Source organism: Haliotis asinina, chromosome 6 (assembly GCF_037392515.1).
Source record: "Haliotis asinina isolate JCU_RB_2024 chromosome 6, JCU_Hal_asi_v2, whole genome shotgun sequence".
Lineage (NCBI taxonomy): Eukaryota > Metazoa > Mollusca > Gastropoda > Lepetellida > Haliotidae > Haliotis > Haliotis asinina.
The window spans coordinates 22766978-22793633 of record NC_090285.1 but is presented as its reverse complement, the minus strand read 5'-3'; the positions used below and the strand labels follow the sequence as shown (position 1 = coordinate 22793633).

Genomic DNA, 26656 nt, shown 5'->3' with positions numbered 1-26656 from the left:
CAACCTTTACCATGAAAACGGCGTAAGAATCTACACGAAAGCGTCGCTCAGTGCATTAAACAAGTTATTACCCACAAGCAGTTATCAAAAAAAAGTTCTTTATTATTCTGTTCAACCTCACTTCGAAAATATCCTGAAAAAATATTATATAAATAATTGTTAAAAGATTTGATCTGTAACTTGTAACTTGATTAACTGTCTCCGCATAAAAAAAAACAACATGCTCGTCTGTTCATTACCTCGAGCTAAAGAATGTGTCCGTTGCAATTGAAATATAATCCATCAATCACATGTCACTCATTAGCGTGTCTACCTGTCATGTCACTGACGATGCACATGGGGTGTACCACCTCAGCGGCAACCCTGGTCCAGTCCTTATATGTCGGGGAGTGCTTGGTATTCATGCTGAATATGTTAATATTCCATTATGAAGACGCTCAACGTATGAAATAAACAGGCACCGTCATTTTGATTTCGCGCGAATGTAATATATGTAAGTAGGTATTTACCTAATAGTTTGACACACTGCACGTGACTAATCGCCTTATGTTAGGGTGGAGCTAATACTTACCGATCTTGTGGTAACGCCCGAATCACGCATTTAATAATTTGTTTAGGCATGTATATGTGGAATGTGTGTGTTTTAATGGTTTCTAAATTTGAACACACTTTGAGTGGAAACATACTTATATGATGAAACATACAGCCCACATGTGTAACATAATTATATGTTACAACCGCAAGCTTCAACACACGCTTGTACTTTCATTCATCGTGTAGGTATTTCTCACATCTGTATTCCCAAGAAAGAGAATGGCTATTTATGCGAGTGTGCGTGCATGCATGCATGCGTGCTGAGATTAGGAGGGGTAATTGTAGTGAAAATGACACAGCGAAAGCGGATTGAAGTTAGTGTCGGTAAAAGTTGGAGGGGTGATGGGGGGTGAATTAAAGAGTGTTTAATTTTTTTCGAATAAACTCACTCTAAAAATTTGTTTATTTTTGTCGAATAAACACATTGCTATAATAAACGTAATTCATATTTCTAGAGAGGAGCACAGGCCATAGTGAATGTTACAGATAAGACGGGGTGGGGTGCTTGGGGTAGGAGTCGGGATAAATGGAACACAAACCCATGGGACCACTTACAGCGAATCGACATGTCTAAAGCGACAAGTTTACTTGAGCAATATTATGCGGTTTAAAAGAGGTTCGTAGTTTCATATCATGTTTCCAACTGAAACCAGGCGTTTTCGATTGACCTGTACAACGGTATGTTATTTTTCTTATATGTGAAAGTAGTAAGTATGTTTTTTGTTGTTTAGACAATAATCATTCACAAAACGTGTGTATATTTTTACTTGTTGAATATACATATTATAAGTATCCCAAATCGAACTAATTATCATAATGCTATTCCTTACTAATCAAAATGCGCATCACTCTGAAAAGTGTGAAACAAGTGTCGACATGATGTCATCATCATATATCACAAGAGGAATAATGATGTCTGTCTTTCAGTTCATCAAGGGGGTGTTACCTGAAGCGAGACGTTGGGAAATTGTCGCAACATTTCTCGTACCTTGCAATATGACGTTGAAATGGTGACGTCATGTTGAAGGCAGGTGCAAGTGAAAACGAGGCAGATTACGGGAAGCATTATTTTGTTTGATCGTCTATTTACCGAGAACTTGTGGGCTACAATCGATAAGCAACGCAAATTCATTGAGCGGACTGGATTCCTGATGAATAGTTGTACACGGTGCTTCATTTTCAGCTGGCTATGATGACGGAGTGAATTTATCTTGTATTTTATTGAAGTCGAATTTGTACATTTGCTTGTCAACATGGCGTCCAGTTCAGTGAGTCAAGAGAGCCTAGACATGGAGGACTTTGAAACGACGCGACAAAGAAACAGGATAAGGACACACCGAGGGAGAGGAATGTTTTACAGGGGGGACAGGGACGGAGGGGATCATTTGGATCGTGAGGGTCGGGACCAAAACGGGGAGGGAGGGGAAGGCCATCCAACCTCGTTCAGTCAAGACCACGATTCGCCCACGCGTACTGTTGGCAGAAGCAAAGATAAAAGAAGCCGACCAAATCACTTACATAAAGGGAAATTACCGAAAGACAAGAGAAAGTTGAGGGAGAAAAGGAGGAGTACCGGCGTCGTCCACCTGCCGTCAACTGAGGTATGTTTTTTGGCAGATAGCCACCGCCACATTTGAATGTTTTCCTCAGTACTGTGACGGGTACCAGCTGATGACCAGCTACATTGTAAGCATTCCGATGACATCATACTAACTTAGGATTATATAATTGTTGTTACAGCGTTGCTAATGTTGTGCATCAATTGTCATTTTCCCGTATTCTGATTCTATTGGTGAAAGTGGTGTTGTTATATTATTTGTTAAACTTTTAATCACCTGTTCGTGTGACATTTTTGAGTCAGCTATGTCATCCCGGTGTTCACACCTATTTCCCTGACGAGGCATGCTTCTGTTTTCTCCTGTTTTACATATTTCTTAACAGTTTTGCTTCTTTGTTTTGTTTTTGTTGTTTATGTCTGTATGTCTCTTACAATTGTGTTTTTCTACAGCTGTCTGTAGCCGAAGTAGGGGTATGAAAATCGTACTTTACTGTATCTCTATCACTGCTAGAACATGTAACTATATATCCAACATTGTGACATGGCTGATTATTGTTGTTGGTACATGAATGGAGACTTAACTGTTTTTAATAAAATTATATATGTCCTGTTTCTATTTTCTAACCATAAACACCTGTCATGTAGATGGAATATTGCTGAAAGTGGCGGTAAACAAACACTGATACAAATTCTTTTCCAAATTTGTCTCTCTTGTTTTGATTGTTAGTCTCTCAGCCGTTTTAAGTTGTAGCAATATCTTCTTGTGAAGAGTGTAGATTACATTACTCAACATTATAAATGATTTCATGTGATATCAATTAACAGAAAAATGCCTCTTTCACTATCTCTCAAACCCACACCTTTTGCCATTTCTCTGAGTGTGGTAGATACTAATAGATCATTTGGCCACCAAATATTTCAACAAATTGAATTATGATTATTTAATACAAAAGGCATTGTAATTTTCGAGACCAGCCATGTCACTGCATACCTAATATTATCCTCTCATTTGTAGTCTTTCCAACCCAGACGTTAACTTTCATTATGACATATTCATGTTAACATGTTTCCATCAGCTTGTGTCTCTTACTAAATATGTTCCTCTATTATCAGTGCAGAATATAATTTAGGCTTCAAAAACCTATACTCCATCATTCAGTATGAAATGTATTTTATTGCTTGTGTGTTTAACAATGTTTCCACCATCAAATGATTAACAAAGTTACATCAGTTAATAGAAAGAAAATTGTGAAGTTGACCTACCTTAATTTTCTGCTGCACATGGTTATTTACTGAAGAGTTGAAACTAATGAAATAAAAACATATCCCCATCCATTTCATGCTTTTAGATAAACTGCAAGAGAGATACATAAGTATTTTATGCTGTTTGGGTTAAGTGACTTTCAGTCATTTGTTCTGTAGGATCTTCACAGTAATGATATCACAGTTATGTCTGCCATGTGATTCATTTCTTAACATGCTTTGAAGTAATGCTTCTTGCTTCACCTCTAACATTTTAAATATGTCTAGTGTATATCTCTACAACTAAATAATGTTGACATGACTATCTTGTATCAATTTACTGCCTGGTATTTGTAGGGGTTGTGATGGATTCTGGGGTATGGTCACTTAAGGCAAACAGCTGGTTGCTTGTTATCTACTAGGGTGCTGTTGTACCACCCAACCTTAGTGCTAAGCCTACCTGGTATGGGAGTTATGGTCACCTTAGCGCTGACATCACTTAGTACAGTAGCCAGGATGTTTAGAACTAGATTGAGCTTTGTAATGATTCGAAGTAACTTGTACAGTCACGTGGTACACTTCAGTACGCAATGCCATGGTCTTAATGATACAAGTACTGTCAGGTCACTTATTAATACTAAGGTTGGATAATGAGCTGATTACAGTGGCATCACTCTACAGTGAAATGTGACTGTATTACCTGTCTTGTACAAGACACTGGTAGTCTTGTTATCATTAACTCAAACCTACTCAAGGTTTCTTTGTTTGGCTTCAATGCATCATCACAGATGATGATGGCACTAATCTCCTCATGACCTGTTTGTTGATGTCATGTCTGTTGGTATGTGTTGTGGTATGACAGTCTGCCACAGCACAACCTCTGCTGATACATGTCATGTTATGAAGAAGTGTATCACAGCACAACCTCTATTGATACGTGTTGTGGCATGAAGAAGTGTATCACAACACAACCTCTACTGATACGTGTCATGTTATGAAGAAGTGTATCACAGCACAACCTCTACTGATACGTGTCATGTTATGAAGAAGTGTATCACAACACAACCTCTACTGATACGTGTCGTGGCATGAAGAAGTGTATCACAGCACAACCTCTACTGATACGTGTCGTGGCATGAAGAAGTGTATCACAGCACAACCTCTACTGATACGTGTCATGGCATGAAGAAGTGTATCACAGCACAACCTCTGCTGATACGTGTCGTGGCATGAAGAAGTGTATCACAGCACAACCTCTGCTGATACGTGTCATGGCACGAAAAAGTGTATCACAGCACAACCTCTACTGATACGTGTCATGGCATGAAGAAGTGTATCACAGCACAACCTCTACTGATATGTGTCATGGCATGAAGAAGTGTATCACAACACAACCTCTACTGATACGTGTCATGGCACGAAAAAGTGTATCACAACACAACCTCTATTGATATGTGTCATGGCATGAAAAAGTGTATCAGCACAACCTTACGGTTAATTTGTTGTGGCATGACAAAGAGTTTCGCAGCACAATGTCTGTTGATATGTGCTGTGGCATGACAAAAGCATATCAGCACAACCTCTCTGTACATGTCATGGCACAAGCTCTGTAATGTGTTGTGGCATGACTAAGTGTCACAGTACAACTTCTCTGTTGATACATGTCATGCCATGACAAAGTATATCAGCACAACCTCTCTGTTTGTATGTGTCATGGCATGACGAAGAGTCACTCTGTTGATATGTGTTTTTTCAAGATGAGGTGTATCACAGCACAACCTCTGTTGATATGTGTTTTGTCAAGATGAGGTGTATCACAGCACAACCTCTGTTGATATGTGTTTTGTCAAGATGAGGTGTATCACAGCACAACCTCTCTGTTTATGCATGTCATATGACATGTATTATTACATCCCTACTCGTGCTTTTTATTAGGAGTTGATCTTGGCTGTTACCATGTTTCATCGAATCATCATTATTATTAAGAATTAGAATGATTTCTAATCATTTTCATAATACCTTAGCATTTATGTAATTTGTAATCCAGTGGCTATATGTTATCTTTGACTAGTTCATATAGTGTTAGAGAGCTATATTTGAAGAATCCAAGCAAACAGTCAGCAGGCTCAGAGCTTTGGCATTGGAATGATTTGTGGGCTTCATTGCTATAATTGGGCAGTGCATTTGTTTACAAATGTAGAAGCATTTGTGACAAGTGTACTCTCAACATGGCAGGAGTTTTACAAATATTTTCTAAGCATAACTTGCTTGTACCAATAACAATGTTTAGCAACAGTCCTGAACAATATGGCTAATTCATATGAAAATATTCCAATGTAAATATTGATTTCTTCTATTCCATTATAAAGCTTATTCCTAATTGACATGCCTGACATGGCTTGAACAAGTTAATGACGAAGAGAGTATTTATTATTAACCAAAGCCCAATCAGCGGGAACTGTGTAATTGTGATGGACCGAAGAGCTGTTGTGTGGATGTATATTGTGTACCGTGTACCATGTACCGTGTACCGTGTACCATATGTTGTTCATGAGGATGCAGCTGGTCAATTATTTTGTTAGTATTTTTGCATTTATTCTCCGTTAGGTTGCATGGCACAGTGAAGTTAAGCATGCCAAGCATTTTTATTTTTAACGTATTCTTTGTTTATGCTTCATTAAGAAAACGTATAGACAGAATACAGGGTAGGTCAATGGTTAAGGTGTTTGCTTGCTTCTGGAAGACTCTGGTTTGTTGCCTTCATGGTCACTGAGATTCATGTTCGCTTGTCACATCAAAGACCAGGAGCCCGTTTCACGAAACTCTCGTAAGCCTAAGATCTCGTAACTTTTCTCGTAGCATCCATAGCTCCTGTGTTACAGTATAGGAGGTACAATTTCTACGAGAAAACTTACGAGATCTTAGGCTATGAGCGTTTTGTGAAACGGGCCCCTGGGTTTGATTCCCCACATGGGTACGTTAAGTATGAAGCCCATTTCTGGTCCCCCTCGCTGTGATATTGCTGGAATAATTCTAACACATTCATGAAACAGGGAAACATGTAATATAGCATCACTAATGCATAACATCTATCTAAACACGATGTTGTAAGTTAATTTGGGTAGGTTTGAAATTCAGTGTTGACTGAAATGGAAATGTTTTTATCAAGATAACAAACTGCTTGCCAGCTACTTCATCAATTTGAAATGAAATTTAACCTCCAGGGATGTTAGGCTTACACGTGTCACAACAGTTTTTCAATTGAAAGAATATATTATCTTCGAAATGTATTTTATTAGCTGAACTCAGAGTTCAGAGGTGTTGCAGTTGTGGATCATATACGATTGTATGCAACCACGTCTATTGTTCAGTGCCTTTTGAAGTCATTGATGACAGTTTTCAAGGCTTTTATTATGTCATGTTGTAGTTGTCTGTATTTGCCACAGGTGGTGCCATTCTATCAATGCCGACTTAATCAACTTGGAGACTTATCTGCAGTAATGTTTTTGGCTCCTGTTACTGATAATGAAAATGAACATACCAGTCTATGTTATATTTCTTTTGTATAGAGATCTTTCAACAAAAAAACCCCCAGACAACACCTTTGAATTGCCTCATGATTAATATGAACAACCTTTACAAGAATACACGTGAAATTGTACTTGTCTGCTTGTGACAGTAGCTGTAGCATCCAGTTGGGATGATTATTAAAGGGGAAACAGCTAATGTGATAGTGCTAGTCTTCTTGCCATCAACTATTGAAGTCCTATTTCAGTAGTTTTAGCTCCTTTATTCTCCCATTTGAAGCCATTTCCCAAATTAATATGAAGTTTATATAAAATAAAAAGATGAAGTAGTTTGTCTCTTTTGATAACTGACAAGACACATGAAATCCTGATCTAATGAACAATTAGACCTTAAACTCAGGGAAGCTGCAAGTCTGCACCAAGGTAATATAAAAGTATTAAACAAATACGTGAAGGTCCCGGGGTGGAATAGGCCTTCAGTAACCCATGTTTGCCATAAAAGGCGACTATGCATGTCGTAAGATGTGACTCACGGGATCGGTTGGTCAGGCATGCTGAGTTGGTTGACACATGTCATTGGTTCACAATTGTGCAGATCGATGCTCGTGATCTTGATCACTGGATTGTCTTACCTGCCGCCATATAGCTGGAATAGTGCTGAGTGCGGCGTAAAACTAAACTCACTCACTCATTCACAAAACAACATAAATATTTGTCACCAAAAGTCAGTTACTAAACTATCAATGGTCACACATGCTGTTGATAGATTTTCATTTCTACCACTGATTCTTTGATTTTAGAGCTTCAACAGTAGACATTGTATCCAGGCAATACATTTGCTGGGTCATCAAGACAAAGACAGTATTCATAGCACTACAACAACTGGAAGTGCAGGTCCATAAACTTGACATCCCTAATCTCCTTCAAACAGATCCAGATTTATATTGTTTTTCATTAACTCATGCTTGTCGTAAGAGGCGATAAAGGCTTAGACTGATGCTCATGCTGTTAATCACTGGATTGTCTGGTCCAGATTTGATTATTAGATGCTGCCATATAGCTGGAATATTGCAACCACCATGTGGCTGGAATATTGCAGCGTAAAACTAAACTCATTCTCGCACAACTTCAAGTTAAATCAATTTCACAAAGTTTCCATACCATTATCATGATTATATCAAGAATAAAGAGCCAAACTTTGCTCATTTGTTCGGCTACCATGTTTAACAATGGTTGAATGTAGGGCCATGTCATGTGTACCTCATCCAGTGAACATGGTGAACCACCATGGTGCTTTGTTGCTGTCTGGTATTTGTCTGGGAGATCAGCATATTTGTTTCATCAATAATCAATATCATTCATCTGTGTGGATGGTGTAGGAACAATATATATGATGTTCATGTGTAGGCCTGGCCAAAACATAGACTTGTGCTTCATGCCTCCACAAAAGTGAGTTAAGGTGGGAAAACAAATTGTATTTATAAATAATTTGTTAGCATTATTTAGTAATTATATATATCTATATGACTTGGTTTGGTATGGCCCCAAAAGAGGTGTGGGGATGAAATTTTTGTGATGTCATAAAAGTGATGTGTTTGTTTATCTGATATAACAGTCTTAGTGTCATGGATACAGTGATGTGTTTGTTTATCTAATATAACAGTTTTAGTGTCATGGATACAGTGATGTGTTTGTTTATCTAATATAACAGTTTTAGTGTCATGGATACAGTGATGTGTTTGTTTATCTGATATAACAGTCTTAGTGTCATGAAAGTGATGTGTTTGTTTATCGGATATAACAGTTTTAGTGTCATGGATACAGTGATGTGTTTGTTTATCTAATATAACAGTCTTAGTGTCATGGATATGGTGATGTGTTTGTTTATCTAATATGACAGTCTTAGTGTCATGGATACAGTGATGTGTTTGTACATTTCAGAGTACCGGAGACTCTTTGGATGAAGATGACGATGATGACAAAGTTGCCATGGAAACCAAGAAAAACACAGCATTTAATGAAATCACAGATAAAAACAAACCAGTTCATGAGAGACATGATGTAAGTAGGGACAGCAGTCGATAGTATGTATGCTGTTGTTTGTGCTCAATGCCATGGTCAGTAAAATTACAGGTTTAGTATAACCAAATCTGGATGAGACAATCCAGTGAATAACATAGATTTATATTTTTGAGTAAGAATTGTCGCAAGCATCATTCAGTATACCATTACATCATATAACAGTATTTAAGAAAATCAGTGTATACTCTTTACATGTTTTAGGGCCTGGAAATTCATTTCAGTGTTGTTCTGAATTTGGCCAGGCTATTAACACCATAATTCAAGGAATTTCTGGCCCATTGCTTAAGGTACTCCAAAAGACGTGCAACTGATACCATTTAGATTAGAAGACATCAGTAGTATTGTGTTAACAGAATTCTCGAAATATAGAAGAATGATAAATGTTGCACTCTGCCTGAACAAAGGAACTTTGAATAGGACCTGTATGTAATGCTAAGTATTCCCATAAACCACCAAGGCAAATCCTCAGGTTGTCACAGCCATCAGTGTTATGAGACCGTGAGCGATCCTTGTGATCAATGCTAGCCTTGTTGTTTCCCAACATTCCATTCTGCCGCTTGTATATCAGCTGCATGTTATGTACATATTGTACTTAATGGGCCTATTTATGGTGTTATCAGACCTCAAGCTGCTACAATGTATGGCTGTTAACAACATTGTTGTACTTGAGACCCAGGCTATCTGAAGTGGTGCTTGAGTCAATGGATAGCGAAGTATTGTTAGTAACCACTTCAATAGATATAGCATCACACTGTAAGTGTCGCCCACCATCAGGATGGGAAGAGATTATATTTAGTTATACATTTCATGTACACGATTCATTACAAGTGTTTTCGATATGGAAAATAGGTCTTACTTCAGGCTTGGCAAATACAGAGCAACAAAAGGAGGCTGTTTCCATTATTAAAGAAGCATGTGTGTCATTTTCATGCAAGAGTTTCCCTTTTATGAGGGAGCGGTACGGTAGCCAAGTGGCTGCCTTAAGCGTTCACTCTGCACGTTGAAGACCCAGGTTTGATTCATGGGTATGTGTGAAGTTCATTTCTGGTTTCCCCAGTCTTGATATTCTGGAATATTGTTAAGTAGCATAAAACCAAGGTCCCTCACTCCCTCCCTTTTATGAAATAAATGCCTCAAAATTAACTCTAGAAACATCTAGATATATATTGTTTGCAGTGATGCATGTTTTCCATTCTGCTGTGAACCAAATTACACAGTCATTTAACTCCTTTTTGGCATGTTCATTCACCAAGAAAGAAGTTCCCCAGATTAAGTTAGAAATGCTTCACTTGTACCTGAAACAATGCTGTATCATGGGAAAAACAATATTGCCTGATGTCCTAGTCCAGTGGATTTTTCAGTCGGGCAAGCAAATTTGCGTATCATGCTGTTCCAGTGTCCACTGTCCAGTTGACTTTGAAAAGTTAATTGTGTTGTTTATTTAAAAAATGACTAAGAAGATTGTCTGGGTAGTGGAAAAATTGTCAGGTCAATCAATTTTTCAGTACACTAGCACTTTTAAAGTTATTTCCTCCCCTGTTATATCTCTGATATAATTTCACTGCTGTTTCAGTTCTGGTTAACTAGTCTGTATGTATAATTTGCATACATGTGTCATAGACTTTCATGGATAAATGCTTTAGGTAAATGATAAATGCTGACTCAGGTTTTAGTCATGACATAATTCTTGAGGTGATGTTTACCACTGCCTGGTTCTCAATTAACAGGATGTAAGATGAGTCAGATATTTTCACCTGTGAATTTGCTCACCTGTAAAGCACTAATATAATGGCAGCCCCACAAACTGTAGAGGTCAAGTCTAGTGGGTGACTTAAACTGGTGTTAGGCATACTGACTCTGGCAAGTGTCATGGTGTAAATGAGATGTGCTCATGCATACATACCAGTCACAATATCATCTATCGCACCTATGATATACATGATACATGATATGATAAAATCTTGGTTACCATGGTTACCGTTGTCATATTTCCAGTTGCTGGTTGTTTCTGCAATCAAATATACAATTAGTTTATTGTTTGCTCATGATACTGTTACATTTGTTTGATGCTACAGTGTTAGGTTATGTCAATATCAGTGGTTATTGGACAGCCTGTGGCAATGGGTAACCTTGGTAACATATGTTGGTGTCTCCCACTCACTCATTCACTCAAACCCACTCACTCACATGTCATCATATCCCATCAGTGTAGACCAATGCACATAATATTGATCACTGGATTATCTGGTCCATACTTGATTACTTACAGAGTGGTGCCATACAGTTGGAATATTGCTGAGTGTGCTAAACATCAAACAAACACCCACACACCAGCTGAGTCAGTGATGTGACTTCCGTACTCAGCTACATCTGTTTACAAGGGACTTAAGTGATTACCAGTGGTTGTAGTAATAAATGTAGGTGTTCCATTCAGAGTTCTGTAACCATGGTAACCCTGACTGTTCAGTGTGTCATTACAACATCCTCAATCAGTCTCCCCATCATCATCTCAGGATTCAGCACTACAGTCCAAATCCACAATTTTCTGTGATTATCACTCTTGTCCATCATTCCAGCAGGTAAGACGTTTACAGATTTCCTATGTCATTAGAAATCATTTTCATGCCTCGTCTTAACCAAACCTATTCCTCTTGTTCCAGGGCCATGGTCACCATTCAAGCACATTCACAACAAGGAGAAACAAGAGGTAAGATTGTGCACAGGTTTGTAGCCACCGGACTGACTGGTGCTCCTTGCCTCACCTGTTGCAGGAATTACCATCTCAGAGCCAAATGTTCTGCTTTGCAGTTTGCAATTATGGAAATATTACCCCAGAAAAGCTCGATCAGAATTGGTCTTCAGTAACCCATTTACAAAGTTTAAACTAATTATATCAAGTAAATTCGTGTTTATTGTAGGCAGGTAATATGTGAAGTCGATTCAGCACCTTGGTATTGCTGAAATATTGCTAATAGCAGTGTAGGACTCACTCACTGACTCAACATGTTAAAACTCAATCACTTGTATGCTATTGAAGGCTGACTAATGATACAGATGTGGTCATATTTTTATTTCCAGTCCATCTGATCTCGAGGCTGATCTGGAGGACAACCAAGATTACGACAGTACTGTCAGCCATTCAGAGACAAATCTCACCCTGATTGGTCGATCCGAGTCATCTGACACCCACATGTCCCAATCTCTCCTGGACAGGCCTGTAGGAATTTCCAAATTTACTCGGTGTTCACCAGAATCTACCAAGTCTTTCACTTCAACGCATATGGCCAATATTAGTGATCAGGAGGCCAAGGGCTCAGTCTCATCCATGAACAGTTCCTCTGTTTTGTCTCGGTACAGGGAATCAGAAGCCCCACTAAGAGACATTGATCAAAACAGATCCAATATTTCTAAGATGAGAGACAATAAAACTGAATCTTCATACGGCTATTTATCATCTCGGTTCCGTGATAAGGATCAGTCTCATGGTTCGTCTCGCCTCAACTACCACGTCCCACGACCGTTCATGACGCAGAACAATGACAATGCTGCTTCTTTGGACAAGGTGAAACAGGTGACTCATTTACTTATTTGCAGGGTGGGTGCAGAATGTTCCTGTCTCTCCAGGGTGAAGGACCATCTGACTTCAAGGCACAGTAGTCGTCCATCTGTCTGTCACCATATTTCAGAGGATGTCTGTCCCCACAATCTAAAGTTTGTTAATAATTTGATGTTTGTACATACATAATGGGACTTTTGATATGAAAACCTTATTGATAGATTGATATCTGTATAATTAAATTAACAATCTTGGACAATTGTGGAGTCTCAAGTATTGACACAGTGGCATTCTGATGTATCCAGAATGTGAGAAAATGCAAAACCGGTTATCAGAAACATTCCTTCAAGGCTTAGATATTAGCTAAAGGAATATGAACACATAATCACATGTAAGAACCCTTTGATTGTGAAAGGTGATTAATTGATGACAAAGGTTGTTATCTTGGTGTTCTCCTTGTTAACTTGGTGTTTGCTATCACTGGGTAATGTCTTTATTAGTGGAGAGTTTGCTTTGTTAAATTATTAACTGAGTGTTATTGCTGTTATTTCACTCTCTACAGATGGGTCTTCCCATCTGAGTGTTCTCTTTGGCAATCTTGTGGGATATTGCTTTCATATGGGTTAACAATTAATTACCAGTCATAATTACCCTACAGAAACTGGGTGTTCTGACTGGTAATAAGATGTTCTTTGTTAGCTTGATTCCCCATATTAAATTGGTGTTTCATTCTTGGTGGTTGCTGGTGGTCCAGTGCTGTGGTCACTGTATGCTGACTAGGTTGTTGCTGTTGCAGCTGCTGGAGAAGGAGAAGGAGGAGAACAAGAGGCTGCAGCAGTTGCTTGACGACAAGGACCGCAGGATAGCGGAACTGGAGAAGGAGGTGTCCCTCCTAAATAAGGTAGGATATTAGCCTTCCTCATCGTACCTTGGTTCAGTGATAGACAAGGAAGGTGGCGGATTATAGCAAGCATCAGCCAATGAGAGGTCTTGATTTGACCACACCCCTTTATGCGGCCAATTGTCCTTGCAATCATCTGCCATTTGTGTCCAGATTGTGTAGTTGAGGGTTAAAATCGGCTTTCAATTGACTTGTAGAAGTAACAACAAAGAACTGGTAGATGTCATGAGTGGTGATCAATAGGCCAGTCATCCATGATTATGTTTAGATGAAGTTTTAATTGATCGCATGCGATGGTAGCGTAGCTATCAGCTAAGCAGGCAAGTGGGGTACACCAAAGTGTTGGGGGTCATCTAAAAATTGTCATGTTTGAAAAAAGACTTTAATCCTGGCAATGACACCAGCGCCTGTGGACTCCATATGATGTATTCATGTGTAAGGATTGTATGTATACTGACCAGCCAAAGAAACGAGCTGAACTAAGTGATATTGGAGAAAAATTAACTCATTATTTCCCAATCAAGTATTGCAAGAAGTTAACTGTTTCACTATCTTTAAAGTCACTGCCAGATTGTTTCCTTTAGTGATGTTGACAGGAGCTATTTTTCAAATGCAAAAGTTATTATGTAAGTAAGTTCTTCATAGCAGAAATTAAGGCAGTTACGACTCTCTCAGGATGATTAAAGATTAGATGAAAAAAAACCCAATGTATTCAGCAATATTTAATTAACATTGGAACAATGCATGCTGTCAGTGCTGTGGGATGTGTATTACATGTGACCTCTCCTATTGCAGTGTTACCATTGAGGAATAGGAAAACAGGGTAATGATCAGTGATATAGCATGGTTGTTATTGATTCGTATCTCCCCTTTCTGTTGGCATGTCATCTTCAAACATTTGTTGTCAAGCTTTCATTTTCTTGTATGGAAGTCATAGAAACAGCTTCACAGACACTCATCAAAGTTATCAAACGTTCTGTTAAATACAATGAAAAATCATGAAAGAAATTGAGTGAGTGAGTTTAATTTTATGCCATACTGAGCAGTATTCAGGCTAATGGTGACAGTAGCAGTTGAAGATTTTCTCGGAGGATATATGCTTAGAGTAATGTCTGAATGTGTAGATCTCGAAAGAAATATCATTCTTGACATTATAGAGTTTTAACAAATGAGAGCATTTTATGACATTTTTCTTTTGGCGTAATTCCTGAGCTTGATTGTGTCTATTGTGATTTCATTTGTTGTTGTAATGCAAAATTCTAGTCACCTCAGAACCCTTTGCATGGAAGCTCTGTGTGTTTGTAACCTGTGATTATCATCTCCCTTTTACTTATCATAACAGCTTTTGGATTTGCATTTATTGGAATATTTCTTAATGGAAGCCACCCATCTGTAATACTGTCTCAGGCAAAGGCCACTGACCATCAGCAACCTATGATGCATGTAGGAAATGCAGTCTGTTAGAAAAAAGAAGCCTGAAAGATGCTGCAAATGGTGATATTCAAAACATACCTTTAATCAACTTTATGATTGCACACAAGTTTGCACAATTACAGACATCTGAACAATTTCCCTACACTGCTAAGTTTATTTCTGCTGGTTTCTCCACTACTCAGGTGTACATCGTGATTTTAATGCATCTTTGCTCCCTCAAGTTAGGCATTTTATCGAACTTTGTAGCCACATAAATTTTGTATGCTACAAACCTTCCTACAATAAAGGATGGACCCAACACATGACAACCTACAGCTGAATGTGATAACCAAATTATGATTGTGAAAGGTTTTTGTGGCTTAACTACAAACTCGCTGCAACAGCGTGAAGTCAATTCTATATTTCTGTGAATGTCACTGTCACTGACTGTGAGCTACAGTGCTGCAGAATCTCCTTCAGCTTAAATTGAAAACTAACACTATTATTTGCCTTGTATTTTTGTAGTAGATGCATCTACATAGATATGTTTTTGAATTTTGTGCATTTTGAATGTGTGTAAGTGTCGTAGGCTCCACCTTGAGTAGAAGTAAAAGGGAGATAAGCAGTGGTGTCATTGACTCAACATGATACTCAGGAATTGATGGATTGTTCCTATGTATTTGAGGAGATATGATATGATTTAATTCTTTAGTGTACTGTACACTGTATTTTTCTCTAAGTGGGTATTATGAATGTTGAGTGGGTATTTCATTTTGTGTTACCTACTGCTTTCAAATATGTGGGTATTTCAGTGATTTTAATCACTTAAGTATATATCATATAGAAAGTTTACTAAGCAGGTATGTACTATGTTATGTCAGAACTATTCAAAACCAACTTAAATATAATGGAAATGATTTCATAAAAAAAACACACTCATCCCATAATGACAGTACAACGTTAGTCCTATACTAGCAGTACAACATCTTGATACCAATGATAGCATTCAGTGTCTATTATTTTGGGCAAACGAGTTTTGTAAATCTATTCTGTATGCATATGTTTTAAAGTTTTTGCGCATTTAACTTTTTAAATGTGTAATTGGTACCTAACAATTATTTTTCAATGTATAATTGGAAATTTTCTATGCATATTTTATCTGGATACACATCTTATAATGGGCATCTGACATGATAGTTTCACTATCTGGTTAGTTTTTATCTTTGAGTTACTGCAGCTTATCAGACATCACCTTCCAACTGACAGAGAAAACTGGGTACAAAACAATCCAGATTTTGTAAGTCATGACCTGAATAAAAACAATACATCATGTGTAGCAGTGAAGCTAGTAGCACTCACGGTGATATTGTAGGGACCATTTCATCTACTTTTGACACCAGTTTAGGTTGTGAGTTCTGTATGACTTGTATGTCAACAGGACTAAAGGGAACTATTCATTCTAGGTTTTGTTTGTACTTGATAAGAACAAATGCAAACCCACAAACCAAGACAAAACAAAACAAAAAAGAAACCAGAGAGTTTGGAAAGGGAGATAACTCTTTTGCTTCATATCACTGCATTGGTGTGATAGGATGTTCTTTGATAACATTGCCAAATTTGAAATATTTTTATAGTCAAGACGCTGCCAGGAATTCACTTGTTATTTGAAAGAACCAGGTCCACATTCCAAAATTTATACACCATGTGGTAAATGTGAGTTTCAGACAGATTCATCTGTGCCAGTTGTTGTTGACAGACTGTAATTCAGTCACAGTTCAAGTTACTATTATGGCCATATTGAACTTGGAAGTTTTTCCTGCACTAATTTACTGTCTTCTTCTTTTCAGGAACTTGATGAAGTTGAAGATGAAAACATTAAACTGGAGGAAGACAAGAGTGCTTTAATCAAAGCCATGTCTCAGCTTAGTACCAATGTCTAGTGATCATCATCTGTGTTACCATGGTTACTGAGGTTTAGCTGAGGGATGGTGTGAGACCACCTCAACAGGGCCTCCTGGCCATAAAGTGTTGTAAATAACCCCAAAAGGGCCCCATGTGTCAAGTTACACACATGTTTATTGTGTTCATGTGCTGTGCCATTTAACCTGTCACTTCAAAGATGAAATAGATCAATGCCAAGACAATGTTTTATCACTTTAGTTTATTAGTTCAATGTGATTCATCTAAGGACATTACAAAATTATGCTAACAGTTCCATATTGAACCAAAGACCATCACTAAGACTGTATATTTCATTTAACTCACAGATTGGAAAAACATTTTCTCTTCATTTTCATACGACATCTGACTTCTTCACAAGGTGGCCATTGAAATCATGGCACCATCTCATTTTCATGTAAAAGATATTGTTAGAAAAAGACATATTTGCTGTTTTGAAGTCACAGGTTAAAACCGCAATTGCCATTAGATGCTTGTGCAGTTCAAGCGATATATCCAACTTGTGCCAGTTAGAACCAGTGTCTACTGGTAGTGGTCCAGTTACTAGCGTCCATGTTTACTGCTATGGCTCAATGTTTCAGATTATCTTGGATTTGTTCCAGTTCTAGATATTACAGTTTGTTTTTATCATGGGATGCCAGTTGATACCGTTCTGTTGACAGCTTGATGTTAAGCCCAAGGACGTAAGGACATCATTGTTTGGATCAGAGTCCTTTGAAAGGAAATTGTTTTACCCTGTTTCTTGTGACAATATCACATACTGTTATTTCAATCATATTTATATTTATGAAGCACGTCTTTACAAATGCTAGGATTTCTGAGAAGGTATTTTCATTTATTTTCTGAGTTTGATCACTTTGACTAGTTGTAGGTAAATGTCTTCCTATACTTGAATGAGGGGCAACAAGTGTAGTTGTGATACAGATTTAGCTATTGATATGTATCTGTGATCTTTTGTATGTGAAGTTTAGCAGTGTCTTGTGTGGCACGTTTTTGAAGATATTTGTCCCATGACCATTGTGAAGATTAATCTGCCTTATTTCTTATCACCAGTTGACATAAAGCTGAATATTGCGGAGTTTGGTGTTAAAACTAGACTCACTCATTCTTGTCACCAGCAGGATCAGTGTGTATTACTAGCGTGTGGTAATCAGTCAGGTGCTGGTGACAGCCTGCAGCACTGAGACCCTCTCTCGGTCTGAAATTATTAATTCATAGTTGGGCACTACTGAAAGATTTGAAACAACACTGTAATTCGGAGTATACTAGTAAGTTGTGCTGATGAAGTTCAAGCAGGTATGTTAGAAAACCCATACTTCACAGGCCTAATTTATTCTCTTCCTCTTTCCTTCTTTAAATATTGTTAAGATAAAGTACATCACCCTTTTCATATTTTCTTTTATAAAGAAATGCTTCAAATGTTTTCAAAGTGGTAGGTTTAAGAATAGGTGATGATTTGAATATGAAACAACATTTAAATTACGTGTCAGTGGCGTGAGTTGTAGGAAAAGTATATTGCTAAAATCAACATAATCCCCACCCGTATGAAATAGCAATCAAAACATACCTTTTACCTTACAACAATTCCATTGCCTTCTGTAGGTCACACCATGCTATTTCTTGGCATGATAGATTAATGATAATAGTATGGATAAATGATAGGATCCTTGTTTTGAAAGGTAGATAACTGGTGTGGAGTGCTTTTACCGCCTGGTGATGCTGCACCTTACAGTACCGTCAATAGTAGGATCTTTCCAGGTTCCCTTCAATAAATATGATTGAAAATGCATTTAAAAGTTATTAATTTAGTTTCTTTTACATTTTTTGTTTGTTTATCAGGCTTATATTGTGCTTTATTTGCTTGCTATTTTTCTGTTTCCATGTCAAGTGTTCAGTAGGATACAAGCACAACACAGCCAAATGTAATTGATCAACATTAGCATGAATGTTTTTGGTTTGTATGGGCATTGCATTGCTCCGGGGAAAATCTGATCATCTTCGGCCTCACTCCTTCTTTTTGTTGCACATCAAGTGCATTCTGCAAACTACAAGCCAAAGAAATTTTAAAATAACTTTTGCTCAACTATGCATGGTTGTGAAAGATAACTCCTGACGTTTGTGGTGTACATCTTGTTTTGTGGTTTGTGTAATTTAGGACTGCTCCCAAGTTTGCATAGTGGTACAAAGTTCAGTACACCTTCCCATGTTATTTTTGCCAACATCTTCTCTAATGCCGTGATATGTCTAAGACGCTTCTATGACTTTGTGACATTATGGTTAAAGTTGACTTGTCACACTAAGACCCAGGTCTGATGTCCCACATGGGGTACAATGTGTGAAGCCCATTTCTGGTGCCCCCTGCTGTCATAATGCTGAATTATTGGTACAAGTGACGTAAACTAAACACAGCATTTCACTTACGTCATGGTGTGTCAGCTTGATGTGGAAGTGGGTGGGGGTCATGGTGGGGATGATGCAGGGTCTATACCCGAAGATGAAACCGTGAGCAGGGGCTAGAAACATGTGGATTAATTTGTGACCAATAGTCAGAGATATTGCTGGAATTGCTGGAATATTGCTAAAAGTGGTCTAAAAACCAAACTCACTCTGTGGCAATTGCTTGTCATGTTGGGGCACAAGAGGTCGAGTCCTGGAATACCGAGGAATGCGCTTCCATAAATGCATCACTCACATGTGTTTGAAATCTGTAACTGTGGGTTAGAATTTTGGTTTGCAGTGATTATATTTCTAGGGTTATCAACCCTGCACACATGCTCGTATATGATACATTGTAACCAGCATAAAACTAAACTCACCAATGCAACATAGTACCCCAGTGATGATAGGCTTGATGACAATGATCAGGCTCGCTGACTTGGTTGACACATGTCTTCTTATCCCAGCAGTGTATATCAATCTCATGCTGTTGGTCACTGGAATGTTTGGTCCAGACTCAGTTATTTCTAAGAGTGGCATTAATAATAAACAAACAAACAAACTGAGGATGTGTTCTATTCTCTGTGTGGGAATGTTGTGTGCTGATCTTAGTAAAGGAGTGTCACGCGTCGTAAGGTCCCTGGAACACCTGTGTTGGCTGTTGCTAGTTTTATACCATCATCATGACCTCTTTTTCTTATGGTATTTTGTCAACCACCGACATTACAGTCTTTCAAAACAAAGAAACAAACCTTTAGTAATCATAACATCCCATTTTTTAAAAAGTTATTATTGATGGATTTAATGTTATTTGTTTAACATTTGTCTTGTAATGAAACTGCATTTTTAAATGTGATAAGTTGCTGCCTGTCATTATAGAAGATGAATCATTATATTTTGCACAATGTTTGTTACCTTTTCCTGTGATTGATTCTGTCTGTTTACAAGATTGCCCTGTGTTCACTCTTTGTATATGTCATCCCTGAAAAGTTAATGCTTTTACTTATACAGATATAATCAGTTTACTGAATCTAATGAAGTTGAGAAAACATTTTACAGTTATATTTTCCTGTCTCTCTTGAAGCAGCTAGAGAGCAAACAACTTTGTGTTGGATTGTGAGTTTGGTTGTGATTTTATTGTTTTGTTTATATTTTTCATTTCTAATGTGCCATTTACTTTATGAATCTAATACAGTATATTAATACTTTACATATCGTCTCTGCAGTGATTAAAGATTACATTGCATGCACCTTAATAATAGACCTGTTTAACGAGTTCTTGACTTTGTAATTTACTCAGTGTATTGGTTCGAGTAAATGGTTTCAAACACTATGTGTAAGATTATTTGGCATGTGTGATTAAGAATTTCATGTCAAGGTGTTTGAGTTATTGATTAATATGGGATGAATACAAGGGGACATACAGATATCTGTATAATTATTGTTACATCTATTTATTGAACTTCGAGATTTTTTTAGGATGTTATGAAACAGGATGAATGGAGAAAGAAAATTTTACAGTGTTAAGCTTTTTATCAATTTTTTCAAAATACATGATTTTATTTCATATTTAGAATATTGTTTTGTGGAGTTGACAGATTCTGGAACAGACCCTTGGATGTGTCTTGAAAGTAGCCTGTTGGATGGAGATAGATTTCAGACCCATCATGAATATTTTGATGAAAATTATGTCAAAGATTCAGAATTGCAGCATTGTGTGAAAAATTGTTAATACACTCTTCCAAAAAAGTAGAGGGACAACTTTCAATGCATGATTGTCAAAAATGGGAGATATATGTGATTGAATCAATGTTGATACAATAATAATGGATGTTTTGAGAATGCATCACCACTTGGATTTCATTCAGTGCAAAGCTGTTCGTTCAGTTATCCCCCTTGTTAGGTCACTGAAGTATGACATGAAAATTTCAGGTTTACAATTTGCCATCAGTAGTGTGTGATTTGACCCTGAAGACCCTGACCATGCACAAATGCAAGAAAATCATCGGAAAAAATGGTCTACAGTGATTTATTGACCTGCCTAAAAAACGTCAAGATTCATAATGAGAGCCCATGCATGTGTAGGAGACTCCCACGTTGTGCATGTGCTTCCCATGCATTGTGTTTGCGTGTGGTGATAACGTGAAATGATTCTGCAGACACAAGATGAATGTCATTGTAACGTTCGTCAATGGGTTCTCTTTCTACCAGACTTCAAAGTTCAGGTTCCCCTACTTCTTTTGAAGAGTATAGAAAAAATATATATGTGTTTAAGATTTTCATAAGTGACAGTTTTCTAGGTGGGTTGTTCAAAGACAATCACATACTTTATGCTTGAACCCAAATGGTATAGAGATAACTTAGAGTAAAGAGGATCATTAGTAGTGCATGTTTTGCAATAATATGTGATATTCTTTTTTATTTGTGTTACTTGAGTTTCTCTTTTTGAGCTCTGAATCAAACTGAGATTGATGAGAACCTGTAATATTCATAGTTATATAATGGTTGCTCATTAGAAAGTATCCATATTCTGGCAGTCTGAGGAATCGAAGTATGGGTCAATATGTTAATCACAATATACAGCAAACTAGTGTGGAAGGCACTGCAATGTGTGCACGGTCTCAGTTGTCATGGAAGAATCTCTTATTTTACACTTCAGTTTATGAATAACAATATGTCTGAAGCTGCATCTAGTCTTGAACAAAAATGCATATTCAAGTCACTTATATGTTTTGCAAAATTTGAATTGCAGATTTTGAAAAATGGATGATTAAAGTTACATGGTAAATATATGAATGTTACTTTCTGGAAATCTGGGACATGGAAGGGAAGGTAGGTCAAAGGTCAAGGATACTTTGACATTCATCTCAGTATATGGATGATTGTGTAGCAGTTCATGTTAGCAGCTCTTGTCATTGAATTCTAGAGATTTTGACATTTTTAAGTCCATTTTTAATGTTTGTAGTAAAACATACACTTGCAAAACACCGGATATAGTAAACTGTCATACCCATCAAGAGGTGCAATCTTAGGTCTGTAAATAAGGGTTTTTTCGCTTTATGAGCATTGTAGTGTTTATCAAGATACTATAGAGAGCTCGATGAATAATAATTATCATTCTCATAGCAGTCACGAAGATGCTATTTATATCAGTCTTTACAATGCAGTCCATGCTATTGTGTGACGATTAATATGCATGTTCAGGGTACTCCTGTTATACTCATAAGCCCTGACAGTGGCTAGTACAGCTGTTATGTACACAGGGTATGAATCGGAAAGGACTGAGTAGTTTGTACAATACCTGAAGATGCTATTTAATGTATTTATGTTGTATAGTCTGAACTATTTTGGATAATATAAGCTGCTGTACATCTGCAATAATGTAAATCCATGCTGATATTTACAAATGTATTCCAACAGTATATTAACATATCAGATTTAGAGATGTGCTACAGAACAATGCTTGCCAGTACTGAAGACCTAAATCAAAGGAGGAGGATAACACCTAGTCTATATTCTAGTCTCGGCTCAGGGACGAACCATTTTTGTTTGGGGTATGGATAGGAGAAACCTTCAGACATTAGTTCTGATAAAATAATATTTTGTATCGAATCTATTCGTGCAATTTGAAATGAAAGAATATTTTCAGACATTCCCAAATTGGTCGAATGCACTTGGAATGCCCCCTTGCCCTAAAATAGAATGGTTTGCCCTGACTGTTTTATATCACAGGAGTCTGATATGGATTGAATAATTCCAAAAATTTTGACTAGTTACAAATATGTATGACGATGTTTAAGCTGCATCAAGTTATTTATGCTGCAGTTTATATCCTTTGTGCAAGACACTGATACATTCACCATTCTGTCTGCCTGTGTTACAAGTACATCACAGCTATTACGAGTTTTATACACTAGGACGTTTTGTTCTATATTGTCATTCATCTTTTGAAACATCTTGTACCAAATATTATGAATGATGAAAGTTATGTGAATCATTAGGTGAGGGTTTGATGAATGACTAATTAGTATTTTCTGCAACCAAAGAACTAGAAATGAGTGTGTGAGATTGGACAGAACGTGATGACGACTGAGTATAGCATGGTGCCAAGCGTAATCAACCATGTGTCCATGTGGTGTTCAAGAGGTTCATGAGGTGAATTTTGTACAGTTACTATGGTTACAGTTTCCAATCATCCCAGGTATGTTTACTGAATCATTATTTCTCAATGTCCAAATGTTTTTACTCAGTGAAAGATATTTGAGTACTCAAACAGCATTAGATATGGTGGGGATACCTAGTCGTCAACCCATACACTTATCACTGGAAAGGCCTGGGTTCAATTCCCAATATGTTTGAGGAGATAATTTTTGGCATCCCCTCCTTTGATAATCGAGACAGTGGGGTAGCCCAGTGATTAAAGTGTTTGTTATACCCATAACCTAGGTTCGATTCCCCACATGGGTGCAATGTGTGAGACCCATTTCTGGTGCCCCCACGTCTTGGTATTGCTGGAATATTGCTAAGAACAGTGTAAACCACAACTCGCTAACCCTGTGATATTGCTGGAATACTGCTAAAGGGTCATAAAACAGAGTTCGCTCCCAGACACAAAAGGACATTTGGATAGCCTAGTGGTTGATGTGTTCCAGTTGTACACTGAAGGTCCTGGAATTGATTAGAATGAATGTTTTCAGTCCTGCTGATCCTTCCTATCAAGTCTTGTGAAATGTGATGGGTTAATGATTTTTAAGTATTAAAGTCCAATAAATAGTAAATAAACTAGTAAATTTTGAAAGTTGTATACCAGACATCAGATGAATTAGCCTGGGGGATGATGGAGGAATTGTAATTTGCCTGGGGGATGATTGAGGAATTGTAGACATGGAAACTTGATGACAAGAATGAAGTGAAACCCTGCAGTCACCAAATGGATGCACAGAAGATTCTGCTAGAAGTGCGAAACATTCTGTTGACTGTGATTAGTAGTAAGTTTTGTGGATTCTGAAGGTTTTGTGGTTAGTAGTATGATTTGTGATGATTAGATGAATTTTTGATCAGTAGACTGATTTGTAAGTAGGACAGTTTTTTGTGCAGATTTGTGGTTACAAATTATCAAACAGGTAGATATTTGTTTTAATATTAGTTGTTGTGAAGTTCTTTTTCGCTGGGAGTTTGTAGGGCGCCTTAGATTTGAGCAAGCCCGTGTATGTGTAGTACATATGGTCGTGTTGTCGTCAGTGATATTATATTTCTTGCTGTCAGTGAGGGTAACAAAACTAAGAGATGCTGTACAGCTTTGGAGATATATTTACATTTTGGAGATAATTTATCCTGTAGAAGTAATATGTTGATACTGTAAATATGTAAGTATTTGAAAACTTTGTACATTTCTGAACACATATGTGGGTATGAAACACATTTTTATTGAAAATTTGACTCAAAATTTTCTGAAGGTGTATCATATCTTTCGAGTTCTTGTAATTTTGGTAATTTGAAGGCATAGATTGTATTTATTTGTTGAAGACACTGTAAATTCCACTCTCTGATCTCACTGCTATAACCACTGGAGTGACTATGTTTGTCCTGCATAATGTGTCTCTGGTCTTTCTGCTCCATGCACTGTGCTTACACAGTATTGATTTGTGCTTAGGTTGTGTTTGGGATAGTTTAATGGTTAAAGTGTTGGCTCATCACACAGAAGTTCTAAGTTCGATTCCACACATGGGTACAATGTGTGAGGTCCATTTCTGGAGTCCCCTGCCTTGTCATTGCTGGAATATTGCTAGAAGTGTCATAAAACCATACTCACTTACCATGTTTGGGCAGGGTATACACACAGGAACGTTCATATCTTGAAATAGTTAGGGCCCTCATTCTAGAAACGTTCTTAGCCCTATGAATTCTTAACTTTGATTGTAGTCAGTGTGTTAGGAAAGGGCGAAAGTTCATAGGGCTATGAATGTTTGGAGAATAGCTTGCCAGCTTTGTTTCTTTCTTTCCTGTCTCTCATAGATGCACAACCAAACACAACCTGAATGTCATACTGTTTCTTTATTTAGAGCTAAGATATAATGAACCTAGACATTGTGTAGAGAGCACCATATGGAAACCATTTGTCAGAGGCATCATGAACACCGCTGTCACATATATTTGACAGATGTCAGCTTATGATTTATAATATATTTTTATAGTGTCTGATATCCAACTAAAAGCTGGTCGGAGACACTTTGATTTAACCTGACTGAGACATCCTCAGGATCTGGTTTCTGAGAATGTCATCAGACAGGATGAGCCTGCCATATTGATGTCACAGTGACCATTAACCACAGCTCCCAGCTTGGATGTCATTGGTCAAATGACTGGTTTGAGCCACTCGAGTGATTCAACTGACAGTTGGCCTTAGTTCATAGATTTCAGCTAGCTACTGTGATTGATCATGCTGAAACCTTTGTTTACGTGTTGGACAGCAATAGTGACAGTCATGGTGGCTGTAGGCTTGCATTGGCCACAGTGTTATTGATCAATGAATATGTCAGTTTATCTGTTATTCATTGTGAATTGCACTAGGTATCACAGCTACATGGTTAGTGTGTTTGCTTGTCACACTCAAAACCTTGTTTCAAATCCCAACAAGTTTATTACATGTGTACAGACTGTTTGGCAAAGAGAGGCAATGGGTTTGCCTTGTGGTTGAAGCATACACTTGTCACACTGGAGATCTGCGTTTGATTCCCCTCATGGGTACAATGTGCGAAGCCATCTCTGGTGTTCCCTGCCCTGTTATTGCTGGAATACTAGTGAAAATGTGTTAAGCTCATTGTATCGGATTGTGTCTACTGTTTGCATGATCCAAGAATTTGTTATATTTCATGAGAAAGATTAACTGTGTATGATAATCTTCTATAAATGGTTTCCATTGTGTGTTTATGAATTCTTTAGTATAGATATAAAACTTACCACCCTAGACCATAATAATCCAACATGGATGGGTATAATTCAATTCTTCAAACATAGATGTGTGATATTTAGCAATGAATAATATTTCTATTTATTGAGGATATAGCCAGTTATTTAAGACCCAAAGTGTTCTATTTTTTGTTCCTTGGTTATAGTGTAATATGTCTAGCGTCTACTACAGAAGGGCTAAACTCATCATTCCAACAGTATGTTAAATAGGATAGCTATTTAGGGAGGACTATAGGTTACTACACATTTCAAATCTGACACATATTTTGGGGGATAGCATGAAGAGTAACTTTTGAAATGGGATATTTTGTACATGATAAAATGCTTTTGAAATATGCACTACCCGGGTTGTGATCCACAAAGCTTTTGTAATGTTACAACCTGTCATAACTCTATAGTTTACTATAGGCTTACGAATG

The 26656-nt window shown here is 37.5% G+C and overlaps 1 protein-coding gene across 3 annotated transcripts; it reads left to right on the top strand.

Moving 5' to 3' along the window:
• Window positions 1-1624: 1624 nt before the first annotated feature.
• Window positions 1625-20764, top strand: LOC137286545 (PRKC apoptosis WT1 regulator protein-like). 3 transcript variants are annotated; one of them, XM_067818469.1, is made up of 8 exons: window positions 1634-2195; window positions 2603-2623; window positions 8863-8982; window positions 11664-11710; window positions 12082-12574; window positions 13356-13460; window positions 14256-14283; window positions 16721-17150. In XM_067818469.1, exons 1-7 carry the CDS (start codon window positions 1848-1850, stop codon window positions 14265-14267), a joined length of 1146 nt encoding a protein of 381 aa, XP_067674570.1. In that variant the 5' UTR covers window positions 1634-1847; the 3' UTR covers window positions 14268-14283; window positions 16721-17150. The 3 variants fall into 3 exon arrangements, with proteins under 3 accessions (XP_067674569.1, XP_067674570.1, XP_067674568.1); XM_067818467.1 differs by lacking the exon at window positions 14256-14283 and having other exon boundaries at window positions 16721-17073; XM_067818468.1 differs by lacking the exons at window positions 2603-2623; window positions 14256-14283 and having other exon boundaries at window positions 1625-2195; window positions 16721-20764.
• The last annotated feature ends 5892 nt before the right edge of the window (window positions 20765-26656 follow it).